Consider the following 14,337-nt stretch of genomic DNA (forward strand, 5'->3'; position numbering starts at 1 on the left):
CTGTTCGCAGGTCATTTCTCAGACTCCAAAGACAGACATTTTGAAGAGATTATGCAGCAAACACTGCAGCCTTTTATACCTTTCAGTGGCATAGCCTTGGCATGTCACTATATAAGGTCATACAATCTCTTCCAATTTTCTGTTAAGCATGTAAGGAATGTGAAAAAAAACTCTTTGCTCAAAGGTGAAAAAGTAAGAATGTTGGGATTGTAATGGGCTACTGCCTCTCCCTGTGAGAACACATCTAAGATGTTGCCACATTTAAAGAGAACCTGTACTGTTAAACCCGTGGCCTAAAAAAAGGCAAGCAGTGGGCAAAGGACTAGACATCAGTATTGCCTGTAGGCTCCCTGCAGCTGATTTTTGCCCATCATTAATCTACTACATATTGTTCTGTACTGTGTTGAAGGGGCCATCTTGGAAGTGGTCAGGCTTTGCTTTCTCATGTTAGAACTGCCCCCAATGACTAGGTGTTTGATCCTGACTTGGTGCCCATCCTTAGCACTAATTGTGTAGCCCTCATGGCTCCTGAAGTCACAGTCTGTGGTTTCCATACTTACCTGCTTATTCAGGCCAGCAAAGAAAAAATATTGTTATTTAGTTAAATGGTTTATTTTGGACTATCTTACCTTCCCTGTGCAGTCCATCACTTTTTATGTTTTTCTACTCTGATCTTTTATAAAGAATCTTGCTGAGAGAAGTATTAAAGTGTTACTAATGGCATTTTTTAAAATTAAAATAATAAACATGTTATACTCATATGCTCTGTGTATTGCACAGAGCGGCCTCAAACCTCCTTTTATGAGGTTCCCCGCTGCCGCTGCTTACTGTGGGGGGCACACTTGTGGGCTCACTCCAGAGCCGTGTGTGTCTATGGTGCCTCACTCGATAGATACACACAGCACAGCTTGTCCCCGCTTTCTCCTCAGCATTTGATTGACAGCAGCAGAAAACAATGGCTCCTGCTGCTGATCCAGGGCAATCTTACTGAATGGGCACACTGTGCAGTTGTCTGGGGGCACCACTTGCCTGGACAGCGACCCAGCCCCAGCCAAGCATTAGTCCTGATTCCTGAGTGCATCCCGCCGCCAAACTTAACTGGTGGCAAGCGCCTGTCGGCCTTGTGCTCCAGTGGAAGGGGAGCCCATAACTGCAGGAATGCCTGTCCGCCTCCATGGGAACAGGCACACACAGAACAGTCGAGTCTGACCCCCGCCGTGTGCATGTTCACCGGACCCAGCCGCTGAACTTGGAAGCTGTCATTAGCCTGGTACTGCTGTACCAATAAATATCGCCTTATTGATAATTTGCATTTTTATTCTCGTGGGTGATTATGTAGGCAGGGCCCCAGTGCACTGCATTGCCCAGGTCCCTTTAATGCCCTTAAGATGGCACTGTGCTGACCAAGTCCTTATGTAAAGAGGAAGAGAGGAGAGAAGACGTCCAACAGTGTGAAGTGCTGTATTGATTGAGGTAAGTATTCAGGAAGGTGGGGAGGACAGCAAGCTGAAACATGTTTTTTAACCTAACGCGAAGAATGCATTAAGGTAAAGAACGTTTTGGATTTAGAACCACTTTAAGTGTGACACAGGTAATTTTTAAGAGGACTGTTGAGAGTCACAAATGTGGAAGCATTGATGTGTAAAAGGGGCTGTGATAATAATCATCTCCTAACAGTCCCATGTAATATGTCTCCAATCTATGGCTATCTTCTGAAGGATGTCTCCACACACTCCTATACAGTGCCTTAAAAGTATCCACCTGTGGGTAATTTATTCTCAGTATAAATACAGCTGTTCTGTGAAGCCCTTAGAGATTTGTTAGAGAACCCTAGTGAAAAAACAGCATCATGAAGGCCAAGGAACACACCAGATAGGTCAGGAATAAAGTTGTGGAGAAGCCTAAAGCAGGTTATAAAAAAATATTCCAAGCTTGGAACATCTCATGGTGAATTGTTCAATCCATCATCCGAAAATGGAAAGAGTATGGCACAACTGCAAACCTACCAAGACATGGCTGTCCACTTAAACTGGCAGGCCAGGCAACGAGAGCATTATTTAGAGAAGCAGCCAAGGGGCCCATGGTAACTCTGGAGGAGCTGCAGAGATCCACAGCTCAGCTGGGAGAATCTGGGGATGATTTTCTTCAGCAGGGACAGGGGGGGTGGTCAGAGTTGATGGGAAGATGGATGGAACCAAATACAGGGCAATCTTAGAGAAAAACCTGTTAGTCTGCTAAAGACTTGAGGTTCACCTTCCAGCAGGACAACGACCCTAAACATACAGCCAGAGCTACAATGGAATGGTTTAGATCAAAGCATATTTATGTGTTAGAATGGCCCAGCCAAAGTCCTGACTTAAATCCAATTGAGAATCTGTGGCAAGACTTGAAAATTGCTGTTGACGGTCTTTATCCAATCTGCCAGAGCTTGAGCTATTTTGCAAAGAAGAATGGGCAGAAATGTCACTCTCTAGATGTGCAAAGCCGGTTAGAAACATACCCAAAAAGACTTGCAGCTGTATTTACAGCATTTTGCATTGTAACATGACAAGATGTGGAAAATTTTAAGGGGTATGAATATTTTTTCAAGGCACTGTAGTATGTTCCCAATTTCAGACTCTGACTATCGCATGTAGATGTCCCCAGTCTCTGACCATCTCTTATAAAATGCACATAGCCTTTTACCATTTCCTGTTGTACACCTGCAGCCCCTCTCAGCTTTCTGTAGATGACATTCAATAAATATTATACATGGCACTTTGATGATATGAAGCTTGAGCCCCTATATTAGGAAAGTTGACCACCACTGGTCTAGGCAAACGAAGTACACTGTTGTTTTTCAGGAGAAATTCAAGACCATAAGTACATTTTCAGGGTACTGCTTAGGTACTGCTTAGGCATAGTTAACATTTTAGATGTTCTCTATAAAGCTTTAGTTTTTGAGTTCAGATCCACTTTCAACTCTCTCCTTAGCAGTCAATACATTTATATATATCAGGGCTCTCCAATTTTTTGGAACGAGAACCACATTGTATATTTTACTAATATTTGTAGGCTGAAAATAAAATATTTTTTTAAAAAATTAATGTAAAATGTTCAAATCTGTACTTGGAGTTTTATTTTATTCAGCATGATGTGGTTTAGATCAGAGAAAATCTTCAGCAAAAGGAAGCAAAGAAATTTCAAGTAAACTCTTGCCCATCAGAGCCCCCCTACATCAGAGTCCCCCTACATCAGAGTCCCCATCAGAGTGCCCAATTACATTAGAGTTCCCATGAGGATGCCCCTGTACATTGGGGTTCCTCCCTACATCCGATGCCCCATTAGAGTCCTTTTTAACATCAGAGAGCTACATAAAATATTGCAGCAGGCTGCATTTGACTCATGGGCCACAGCTTGGAAACCCCTGATATATAGCAAAACAGCCTAAAACATGGTACTGCCATAAATGCACAATATGGCTCAAAAAGTAACCTTTCATCACTATAATTAATTTAGATAAATTTGACTTGTAATAAATGATGAATGGTTTTGTAAAAGGTTTTGGAGTGCATTATATTTAACATAAACAAAGTATTATTGTGTAGTAACTAATCACGCCACAAGTAGGTTGTATTATGCAAAGGAGATCACCTTCAACTCATTTTACATTTTTAGTATTTAGCTGTGGAACATACCATTGCCTGTTTGTCCATAGAGGGACAGTTCTCTCAATTTTAGTGGAGATGAAGAGATATGCTCTTACTTTGCTGGAAACTAATACTAAAAATAAAAATAAAAAAATTGCATGCCTAGTGGTCTTTGACTTAAATACTCAATGAATTACTGGCCTGCAACCAGCATACAGATTAGAAAGTCAAAGGGTAGTCAAAACTCCCGATTTCCAGCCCTGCACATTTTACCCCTCTATGAAATGTAAATCCATGTAAACTATTCTTTAAAACGCTGTGGGGCTTTGTTTACTAAAATGTGCAAAGTGCAACAACTGAGACCAACCAATGAGAAAAAAAATGGTAGGGCTATAGTAAATTGATTTAGATTGGTTATTGTGGATCATTGTAGTTTGTACAGTCGAAAATGCCTATTTGGTATAGAAACTGAGAATCATCAATAATTCTTTCCTTCTCTATACAAAGTGCACAGTCAGAATGCCCTTTGATCCAGCAAACAACCTTTAGGCATCTGTTAGGACCAGGAAGTCAGTTCGGGCTGTTACTAATACTTTAAAGCAGCCTATCCTCTTTTTTTCACCATGGAGGGTCCCTTAAAACAATGTTTAGGTCTCAGGGAACCCCTGATAATAATTACTTTATATACAGCTCATGTCATTTTTATTCAGTAACAACAAAAAAATAAAATAAAGGGTAATCATGGCCAAAATAAGAAATGCAGAAAGTGAAAGATTTTGTTTTCCTTGTGGTCAGTGGAAGAATGCCTCTTACAATAGTGGTCAGTGGGAGAAGGACTGCCTTACATTGGTGATCACTGGCAGAAGGGCCCCTTACAATAGTGGTCAATGGGAGAAGGACTGCCTTACATTGGTGATCACTGGCAGAAGGGCCCCTTACAATAGTGGTCAGTGGGAGAAGGACTGCCTTACATTGGTGATCACTGGCACAATAGTGGTCAGTGGGAGAAGGACTGCCTTACATTGGTGATCACTGGCACAATAGTGGTTAGTGGGAGAAGGACTGCCTTACATTGGTGATCACTGGCAGAAGGGCCCCTTACAATAGGGGTCAGTGGGAGAAGGACTGCCTTACATTGGTGATCACTGGCAGAAGGGCCCCTTACAATAGGGGTCAGTGGGAGAAGGACTGCCTTACATTGGTGATCACTGGCAGAAGGGCCCCTTACAATAGTGGTTAGTGGGAGAAGGACTGCCTTACATTGGTGATCACTGGCAGAAGGGCCCCTTACAATAGGGGTCAGCGGGAGAAGGACTGCCTTACATTGGTGATCACTGGCAGAAGAGACCCTTACAATAGTGGTCAGTGGGAGAAGGACTGCCTTACATTGGTGATCACTGGCAGAAGGGCCCTTTTACTGATGGTCAGTGAGAGAAGGAGCCTCTTGCACTGAAGGTCATTAAGAAGAATGCCCCCCTTACATATAGCTAAAAACAGCCTTAGTGTAGGTGGTAACTGTTTCTAAAAGACAGAAACAGATCATGCATTGCTCAAGGAACACCTAACAACTTCTAGAAAAACCTTGAGTTCCATGGAATCCTTATTAAGAAAGGTTGCTATAAGGAGTTGGGCAGAACAGAAATACCTTCTCCAGTGATAAATGGCCCATTGACAAATTCTTTAAACACAATGTCTTTACAAGGTAACAGCTATGTGACTAATTTGCTGACTAGCATATTCTGTGTATGTAATTAAAAAAAATGTTGTTTTCATATCTCATTCCTTCCCTCAATGCATGAAAACATATTTTTCTTGTTGAGGCACTACGGTGCCCCTCATTCCTAATGGCACCCCAATACACCTTGCCAACACAAGTGTGGTGCTGTGCACCACAATGCATGGTAATTTATTGTCATTTTGGTGCACTTGGCAGCTCATTTCAATTAATTATTTTATGTAGCACTGCCCCTTAGAGGACTGCTGAGAATTGCACTTTCTGGATTCCCCTGGGTTACCTGTAGCAACAGTCTGTAGAAACGTATCACTTTAGACGCTTGGCTCAGACAATGAACAGTCCAGGGGTTTTTTTTTTTATTGTGTGTTTTATTTAGAACTGGGATGGGAGAAAGGATGAGTGGGATACTCCAGCTATGAACTATGCACAAATCTGAGGACAGCTAGCTGTAGTGTGCGGCAAGGCCACTGCTTCACCTTGCCACTGAAGTGAAGATAAAGAATATGATCCTTATTTAGTTTCTCTTCAGGGTCCTAACTTGGCCCCCTTTCTCACTCGCTGTGCATGCTAGCCCCTGTCCACTGACTCTCCACTGGAGTGGTCCCCTTCCCGGGCAGGCCCCTGGCAAGCTTCCCGGTACTCATGGACACTGTTTTTCCCAAGGTTGCCCTGCCTTCAGCTCCACTTGTCAAAATCCACTGGACCTCCTGGCTCAGCACCACACTTCTGGCTCACTAGGCCAACTGCCTGTGACCACCTTCCATACAGACAGGAGGAGAGACAGCCTCTCCTGGGACCTGGCTTCCCGCCCAAAGACACCCTGTCACATGTGCCATTGGCTTTTATAACATATCCCAGGAAGCACCACTGTTTGCGCCAACCCACTGGGATAGTTACAAAGCCTGTGTGCCACCAGCTGGGTTTCCTCCACTGTCCAACAGGCTTCCCTATTGGATACAGTGGGAACACTCCCTCAGCCCAGATAAATCACACATGGACACATGCAACAGGCATAACTATTGGTCAGGCTCTCCTGTTAAGCAGATGGAGCAGGCTATATTTCACCTGCTGCTCCCCTGTTAAGCAGGCAGAGCAAACTACTCTCCTTACTAGCACCTATATAGGAGGGTGCTACATAAACATTGTACCAACACAAATGCAGACAGACATTAGCTGTCAAGCTACATTGCAACTTTTTTTTTTCATGGTCTTTGTGATTTCAGGCCTAAATGTTTTTGTTTTAGCCAATGGAAAGCAAGAGACTAGGAGGAAGAGACAGTTCTTAGGCATGGAAGCACACAAAATGTGTGTTTTGCATGCTTTTTCAGGCATTTTCAGGTGCTCCTATTGAAGACTATTGGGGCCAAAAATGTGTGATCATGCCCCAAGGAAACTCCCATTTTTTTTCTGAGTGTTGAGCAACAGCACATAATAATATAATATGGAAATTAGAGTATCGAGAGTTGAAGCATTTCTGACAAAGCGTTAAAATCACCCAGGTGTGTGGGGTCACCTAGTGATAACTATTTTTCTGTTTTATTACAGCTGATGCAGCGATGAGTCAGTCAGGATCTACTGGAAGCAAGCATGGATCCCACAAGTAAGAACTGTTATCTCGTTTATTACCACATCAGTAATTGATCTTTAAATGAAATACAGAGACCCATAGTCATTAGATGGTGCTCAGGAATCAGAAATAATTCCCAGGAACAGAAAAATGTATTTTTTTTCACATCTTTTGATGCAAACCCCAAAAAACATGCTTGCAACAAGAGTTCAGTAAGTTAACCATAAAAACAAAAAATAAATATATTGCACTACCCCTTTATATGTGCAAAATAATCTTAAAAATAGCGCTATAATAATGATCATCAAACTACCAAAAGTATTTTATGTTAATAAACTAACTAAGGACATCTTGAACAGTAAAATGAACATCGGGCATTAAACATCGAGTACAAACAAATAGCAACTGCCCCTACCTATAATTTGCCTTTGCAGCAAGAAGACAGAGAGTGAAAGTGAAAGAAAATCCAAATTTTGAGTCATCACAAGAACAGGACAAGAGGGGAAATATTCCAATAGGCACGCTAGTTCTGGTCACCCTTGTGACACCCAGAGATTCCCTCAATTTTGTAGAGATTTCCTCCCACTTCTTGTTGTGTCTGTGGGACAGGATGTAAAGGGAAACTTCCCCAATGGGACACAGATGGCCTTTATTTGTACTTTACCATTAGCAGAGAAAAGTCCGGTCATCATCAACCTTGCTGTGCTCACTGGACGGAGCCTAATGGACAAATTACAATCCCTTTGGCAGCTCCTTCACAAGTATCTCAGTTATAGATTTCAAGCTTACCTGGAATTTAAGTATTTATAGATGATTAAATATGTTCAAAGCCTTAAAAAAAAAAAACAAAAAAAAACAAGATATTAAAATTATATCTTTACCCAGATTTTGGTGTTATTTGCTAAATATTTTTTCTGTTTCTTTCAGTGGAGGATCGGGAAAAATGAGTGCAAAAGACTTGTTTGGTAAGTTTCCTATGGTTATTTTCTGATTATTGGAAAATTTGCTGGCAAGTCTGATCATTGCATGGGCTTACATATCAGCCTCTGTTCACCTTTCTATTAGTTTAAGTGCTTATTACACACGTTTGTAGAAAAGTATATATTCAATACATAGATCATTCACAGCTGTACAAGAGGATGAGTTTACCTGTATATAAATATCAGAGCATGTGCTTTATTAAAAAGTAGTCCTTGGGCTCAAATCAAGTGATTTCACCTAGGCTTCAGGTTTTTCATTATTTTTTTTTATTAGTTAATATATGTTTATAGAAAGAAAGGCGATACCAATTGGAAACATAGAAAAATCAACCCCAGACAGGATTGGAAAACGGGGAAAGGGAAATTGCGATACCAGGGAGGTAAGATGAAAAATGTAGATGCAAAGGTGTATAAAAAAGTATCTTTTATTTGAATTTAGGTAAAAAGATTCCGAATGTTATAGCATCACAGTATCTTATGGACTCCAGAGGTTTGGAGTCCATATGTACCAATATATTTGAGTGATTTTGTGCACTCTTTCCCCTTGTACTTTGTACATTTTTAATGTTTGTTGCAACAATTATGTTTTGTATTTTTGATACTGTGATTCTACTATAGCATACGGAATCTTTTTACTTAAATTCAAATAAAAGATAATTTTTTATACATCTTTGCATCTACATTTTCCATCTTACCTCCCTGGTATCGCAATTTCCCTTTCCCCGTTTTCCTATCCCGTCTGGGGTTGATTTTTCTATGTCTAATTTTGGCAAAGGGAAATTGTGATACCAGGGAGGTAAGATGGAAAATGTAGATACAAAGATGTATAAAAAATTGTCTTTTATTTAAATTTAAGTAAAAAGATTCCGAATGTTATAGCATCACAGTATCTTATGGACTCCAGAGGTTTGGAGTCCATATGTACCAATATATTTGAGTGATTTTGTGCACTCTTTCCCCTTGTACTTTGTACATTTTTAATGTTTGTTGCAACAATTATGTTTTGTATTTTTGATACTGTGATGCTACTATAGCATACGGAGTCTTTTTACTGAAATTCAAATAAAAGATAATTTTTTATACAACTTTGCATCTACATTTTCCATCTTACCTCCCTGGTATCGCAATTTCCCTTTCCCCGTTTTCCAATCCCGTCTGGGGTTGATTTTTCTATGTCTAATTTTGGGAAAGGGAAATTGTGATACCAGGGAGGTAAGATGGAAAATGTAGATGCAAAGATGTTTGCATTTTCCATCTTACCTCCCTGGTATCGCAATTTCCCTTTCCCCGTTTTCCAATCCCATCTGGGGTTGATTTTTCTATGTCTAATTTTGGGATAGATACCACAATTTGTAGCTTAGAGTGGAACTAAGTATTTTCTATAGGAAACATATAAGGAATAGACATTATTGCTTACATCAAATGAAGAGGACAATTGACCAGTGGATTGAATCAAGTAGATATCACTAGTATAGTAGTACTCAAAGTCAAGAGCATAAGAAAATCACGGTTTATCCTACAGTTTGTGACAGGATAGTAAACTCAGTTGTAGTTTCTTTATTCTTCCTTTAGGCCCCTTTCACACTTGGAGTCCGTCGGCGGACTCCGTTTTTCTCTGCGAGGGAGCAATCTGCTGATCCCCCGCTGAGCAGGAGGATGGCAGCTATATCTCCACGCTGTGTGGGGAGACAGAGCTGTCAGGTCCCTGCTGTTCTCTATGGGGGAATCGGATGGGAATGGACCAACCGCCTGTTCTCATCTGATCCAATCCGATCCACTGGACGGATAGAAAATAGGGTTTCCATCCGTCCAGATTTGACGGACCGGATCGGATGTCAGCGGACATGTCTCCGCTGACATCTGAAGCCCCATAGAGATGCATGGGAAATCCGTTCAGATCCGCCTGGAAAACTGACAGACGGATCTGAACGGTCCGCTAGTGTGAAAAGGACCTTATTCTTCCTTTACTAGTTTTTATTCTGGAACTTTGTAACTGTGTCGCAAGTCACAATGCAAGTGAAAGCAGCGGGAGGTGGGAGGTGATCTGTGTGAGACATGTGTACATTATAAACAGCCCAGAAGAGAATAGAACATCATAGTGACATCCAAAGAGAGAATTTCAGTCCATGAATAAAATGGTGATTCTAGATGATGCTTAAATGAAGATGGCACATGTCTTCAGAAATGATATACAGAAATCTCATGAGGATGGTGAAATCTTACGAGAATTAGCTATTATGTTCCTGAGATCTTCTTGCAGATTCTAGTGAATTAGCATACGTATAAGGCTGTCGGAAGGCACCGACTACTAGTGCCTAAGCTAAAGGCCTAGTGAGTTAGGAACTGTAAAATGTTGCTGGTTTAATAAATAAATGACTCAATTTTCAGTATTTTTTAAATAGCTGTTCAGAAAAAGAGATTACGATAGCATAGATAGACGATTTGTCCAAATTGTGGTGAAAGGTCAGCTTTAAATGTAGAGATTTACTGATTAACTACTAGGTGCAGGGTAGTTCAGCCACTACAAAAACGTTTTCCTAGATGCTGATTTATAGACTTTCACATTTTTTAAAGGCATTTACACGTAAAAACAACATCATTTACATCTTTTATATGTGCAATTACAATGACAAAAATAGTCTTGTCTATCAAGTTTGAGGGGATAAAGGGATTTTCTTGCTTAGCTGCTTTTTGGCAGAACCTAAAATGCAGTGCATCTGGAAAGTATTCACAGCTCTTCAATTTTTCCACATTTTGGTATTTTACAGCCTTATTCCAAAATTGATAAAATTAATTATTTTCTTCAAAATTCAACAAACAATACCCCTTAATTACAACATGAAGGAAATTTGTTTAAAATCTTTGCAAATTTATTAAAAAAAAAAAAAAAAAAAAAAAGGAAAACTTTCACATGTACATAAGTATTCACAGCCTTTGCAATGACACTCAAAATTGAGCTCAGGAACATCCTGTTTCCATCTGTTTGAGATGTTTCTACAACTTGATTGGAGTCCACTTCTGGTAAATTCAGTTGATTGGACATGATTTAAAAAGGCACACACCTGTGTATATAAGGTCTCACAGGTAACAGTGCATGTCAAAACACAAACCAAGCAATGAAGTCCCAGGAATTGTCTGTAGATCTGAGACAGGATTGTATCGAGGCAGAGATCTGTGGAAGGCTACAGAAACATTTCTGCAGCATTGATGGTCCCAATGAGTACAGTGGCCTCCATAATCTGTAAATGAAAGAAGTTCGGAACCATTGGAACTCTGCCTAGAGCAGGTCGTCCGGCCAAACTGAGCAATCGGGGGGGGGGGGGAGAAGGGCCTTAGTCAGGGAGGTGACCAAGAACCCAATTGTCACTTTGACAGAGCTCCAGCATTTCTCTGTGGAGATAGGAGAACCTTCCAGAAGAACAACCATCTCTGCAGCACTCCACCAATCAGGCCTGTATGGTAGAGTGGCCAGATGGAAGCCAATCCTTAGTAAAAGGCACATGACAGCCCACCTGGAGTTTACCAAAAGGCACCTGAAGGACTCTCAGACTATGAGAATCAAAATTCTCTGGACTAATGAAATAAAGATTGAACTCTTTGGCCTGAATGGCAAGCATCATATCTGGAGGAAACCAGGCACTGCTCATCACCTGCCCAATACCATCCCTACAGTGAAAGATGGTGGTGGCAGCATCATGCTGTGGGGATGTTGTTTTTCAGCAGCAGGAACTGGGAGACTAGTCAGGATGGAGGGAAAGATGAATGTAGCAAGGTACAGGGACATCCTTGATGAAAACCTGCTCCAGAACAGCCTGGACAGAATGGGGCCAACAGGACAACCACTCTAAGCACACAGCAAAGATTACAAAGGAGTGGCTATGGGATAACTGTGAATGTCATTGAGTGGCTCAGCCAGAGCCCAAATTTGAACCCAATTGAACATCTCTGGAGAGATCTTAAAATGGCTGTGCACTGACGCTCCCCATCCAACCTGATAGAGCATGAGAGGTCCTGCAAAGAAGTATGGGAGAGACTGCCCAAAAATAGGTGTGCCAAGCATGTAGTATCATACTCAAAAAGACTTGAGGCTGTAATTGGTGCCAAAGGTACTTCAACAAAGTATTGAGCAAAGGTTGTGAATACTTATGTACATGTGATTTTTTTTTTATAATTTTGCAAAGATTTCAAACAAACTTCTTTCACGTTGTCATTATGGGGTATTGTTTGTAGAATTTTGAGGAAAATAATGAATTTCTTACATTTCGGAATAAGGCTGTAACTTAACAAAATGTGGGAAAAGTGAAGCGCTGTAAATACTTTCCAGATGCACTGTATATAAATTTGCCCTCTGCAGATGCTATTTACGTACCTTTCCAGTGGCCCATATGTTGAAACACCAGTGCTTTGTTTCTTCCTGGCCAATGCAGTTATTCAAAACTTCTAGGTGTGTAAGCAGGGCCTGAATTTGCCGCCAGCATTGGTCATGCTAGCCAAGGACACCTCCCACTGTTCTTAAACAGGACTGACATTGGTACCATGGATCTGTAGTTTGGAGGAACGCCACCATCTTGATAACGCACATGCTCCTGGCCTGAGGCCCTCCCTCATGAGTTAAATGATTGTCCGCACAATCAGTTTTTTCAAAGTTTTACTGTAAACATGAACAGAGTGCACAGCTTTTCCCAATACATAAAAATGCTACTTCCTCCATTCACTGACCTCATCCTTACTGTACAATCCACACCAGATTCTAAAATAAGGATGCTGATCAGTACTTCCAGTTCACTCAGTTGTAGGCTCCCTAGGATGGGTTGTCCGAAAGGGGCCTATACCTAACCTACCCCAAAGGGCATACTCAACTTAGAAAATACCCTTTATGATGCCGTTCTGAGGTCTACCTCTTCCCATAAACCTCTGCACTCTTCCAAACCCAGAATATAAAGGAGTAGGCATTCCCCCACCCACAGTGCCCACCCAGGGGTACCAGCTCCCATCTACTCAATCCTCAGCTAGGCGAGAGTGACATCTGCTTGGGTGCCCCCCCCCCCCCCCCACTCTCCTGTCCACAGCCTTCTGAGACACGTCACATGTCCCAGGAGGTTTCAGGATTGGTCCCACAGCACTGCCAGGCCTTGCATATGTGCAATGAAAAGCTGACTTTGAAATATCAGCAAGTCACAGCTGGCTCCCAAATTCTGGATGGTGGCATTGACGCCCTGCAAAGCATTTATTAAGGGCAAGACAACTCCGGACTCCGTGGGCTGGTAGGTGTTTGTTCTGTAAAAGTCAGCAGCTGCTGTACAGCATTTAAAAAAAGGGATAGAATATGGCGCAAATTATGATCACTTTGGCAAAGAACAGTTTCTGTATTAAAAAAGTACACTGATTGAAACAACAGAAAAACAAGTCCATCCAGGGATTAGGGCAGGGCCTCAGGATGATAGGAGCAACTCAGGGCAAACCTCTCGTAGGGAGCAGAAGCGATCTCCAAATTGCATGCAAGAGAAAGAGAGACACATAAGCGCTTCTAAGTGCAGACTGTCAGTAGTTTATTAAAACAAAAATATATAAGAACAACTCATGTTTAGTGGGATAAAAACAGGCTCATCAAAGTCCATCTCCGGTGAAATGGGGGTCGTCACTCGCACTGTAGATGCCTACGCTGCCGCTCATCTGGATCTGGAAGCCGACTGTGTATGGAGGAGAGCCAGGAAAGAAAGCTGGAGCGCTCATATAGCGGGCTCCTGTGTTCCCTTTCTCTTTGCTACAGCATTTATAGCTACTGACTAATTTTTTAAAGTGGAGTGAAGTGCCTCTTCAAGGCGAAATTCTGAATGTAAACTATAGGGGGAAGGGGGTGCTGAGGATGCCAAGAAGAGTCATATTCCTTTTTCTAGTTCAGGAAACCACCCTTGCATTCCATGCATTAAGATAAAAGATGTTTAGGCTTTAGGAACACTTTAACTGATTATATTTACACTTTTTTTTTTTATTCAGAAATTAATTGTTATTGTTATCCAGCCACAGGTGACAAAAGTGACACCCTGAGTGCATAAATCCACTAGTCATACCCTTCTTACCATGCCGTTGGGGGAAATATGTTTATAGGAACATAATGCTAATTAAGTTTACATGTTATTTCTTTTTTTAGGCATACATTTTTCATTATCTTTCCTTTAGGCTATTTACATATAGTAGATATTCTAAAACAACATGTTTGGATAATATATTATTTATTACAAGCCATAGTTTCCTAAAATATAAGATAATGCTATAATATAAAAGCCCATTGTGTCTCTACATATATCAATTTTGAAATACTAAAGAAATCTTTCCATTCATTTTATGGAGGATACTTTGAGAAAGGCTAATGCTTCAATGGCGGAGCAATATTCAGGGCTTGTTTAACTACTTGCCTTCTGTGCA

The 14,337-nt window shown here is 41.2% G+C and overlaps 1 protein-coding gene across 4 annotated transcripts in view; it reads left to right on the forward strand.

Annotated features, from left to right (window-relative positions):
* The window catches only part of EPS8L2 (EPS8 signaling adaptor L2), a 247,565-nt gene that overhangs the window by 112,822 nt on the left and 120,406 nt on the right, over positions 1 to 14,337 (forward strand). For 3 of the 4 annotated variants that reach the window (XM_082271162.1, XM_082271164.1, XM_082271165.1), the window contains exons 2-3: positions 6,910 to 6,964; positions 7,859 to 7,896. In XM_082271162.1, coding sequence (XP_082127288.1) covers positions 6,921 to 6,964; positions 7,859 to 7,896 — 82 coding nt within the window. In that variant the 5' untranslated portion in view covers positions 6,910 to 6,920. The remainder of the gene's footprint in view (positions 1 to 6,909; positions 6,965 to 7,858; positions 7,897 to 14,337) is intronic. The other variant, XM_082271163.1, reaches the window with a different exon arrangement.

The sequence above is a fragment of the Pelophylax lessonae genome (genome assembly GCF_965119305.1).
Source record: "Pelophylax lessonae genome assembly, chromosome: 10".
Taxonomy (NCBI): Eukaryota; Metazoa; Chordata; class Amphibia; order Anura; family Ranidae; genus Pelophylax; species Pelophylax lessonae.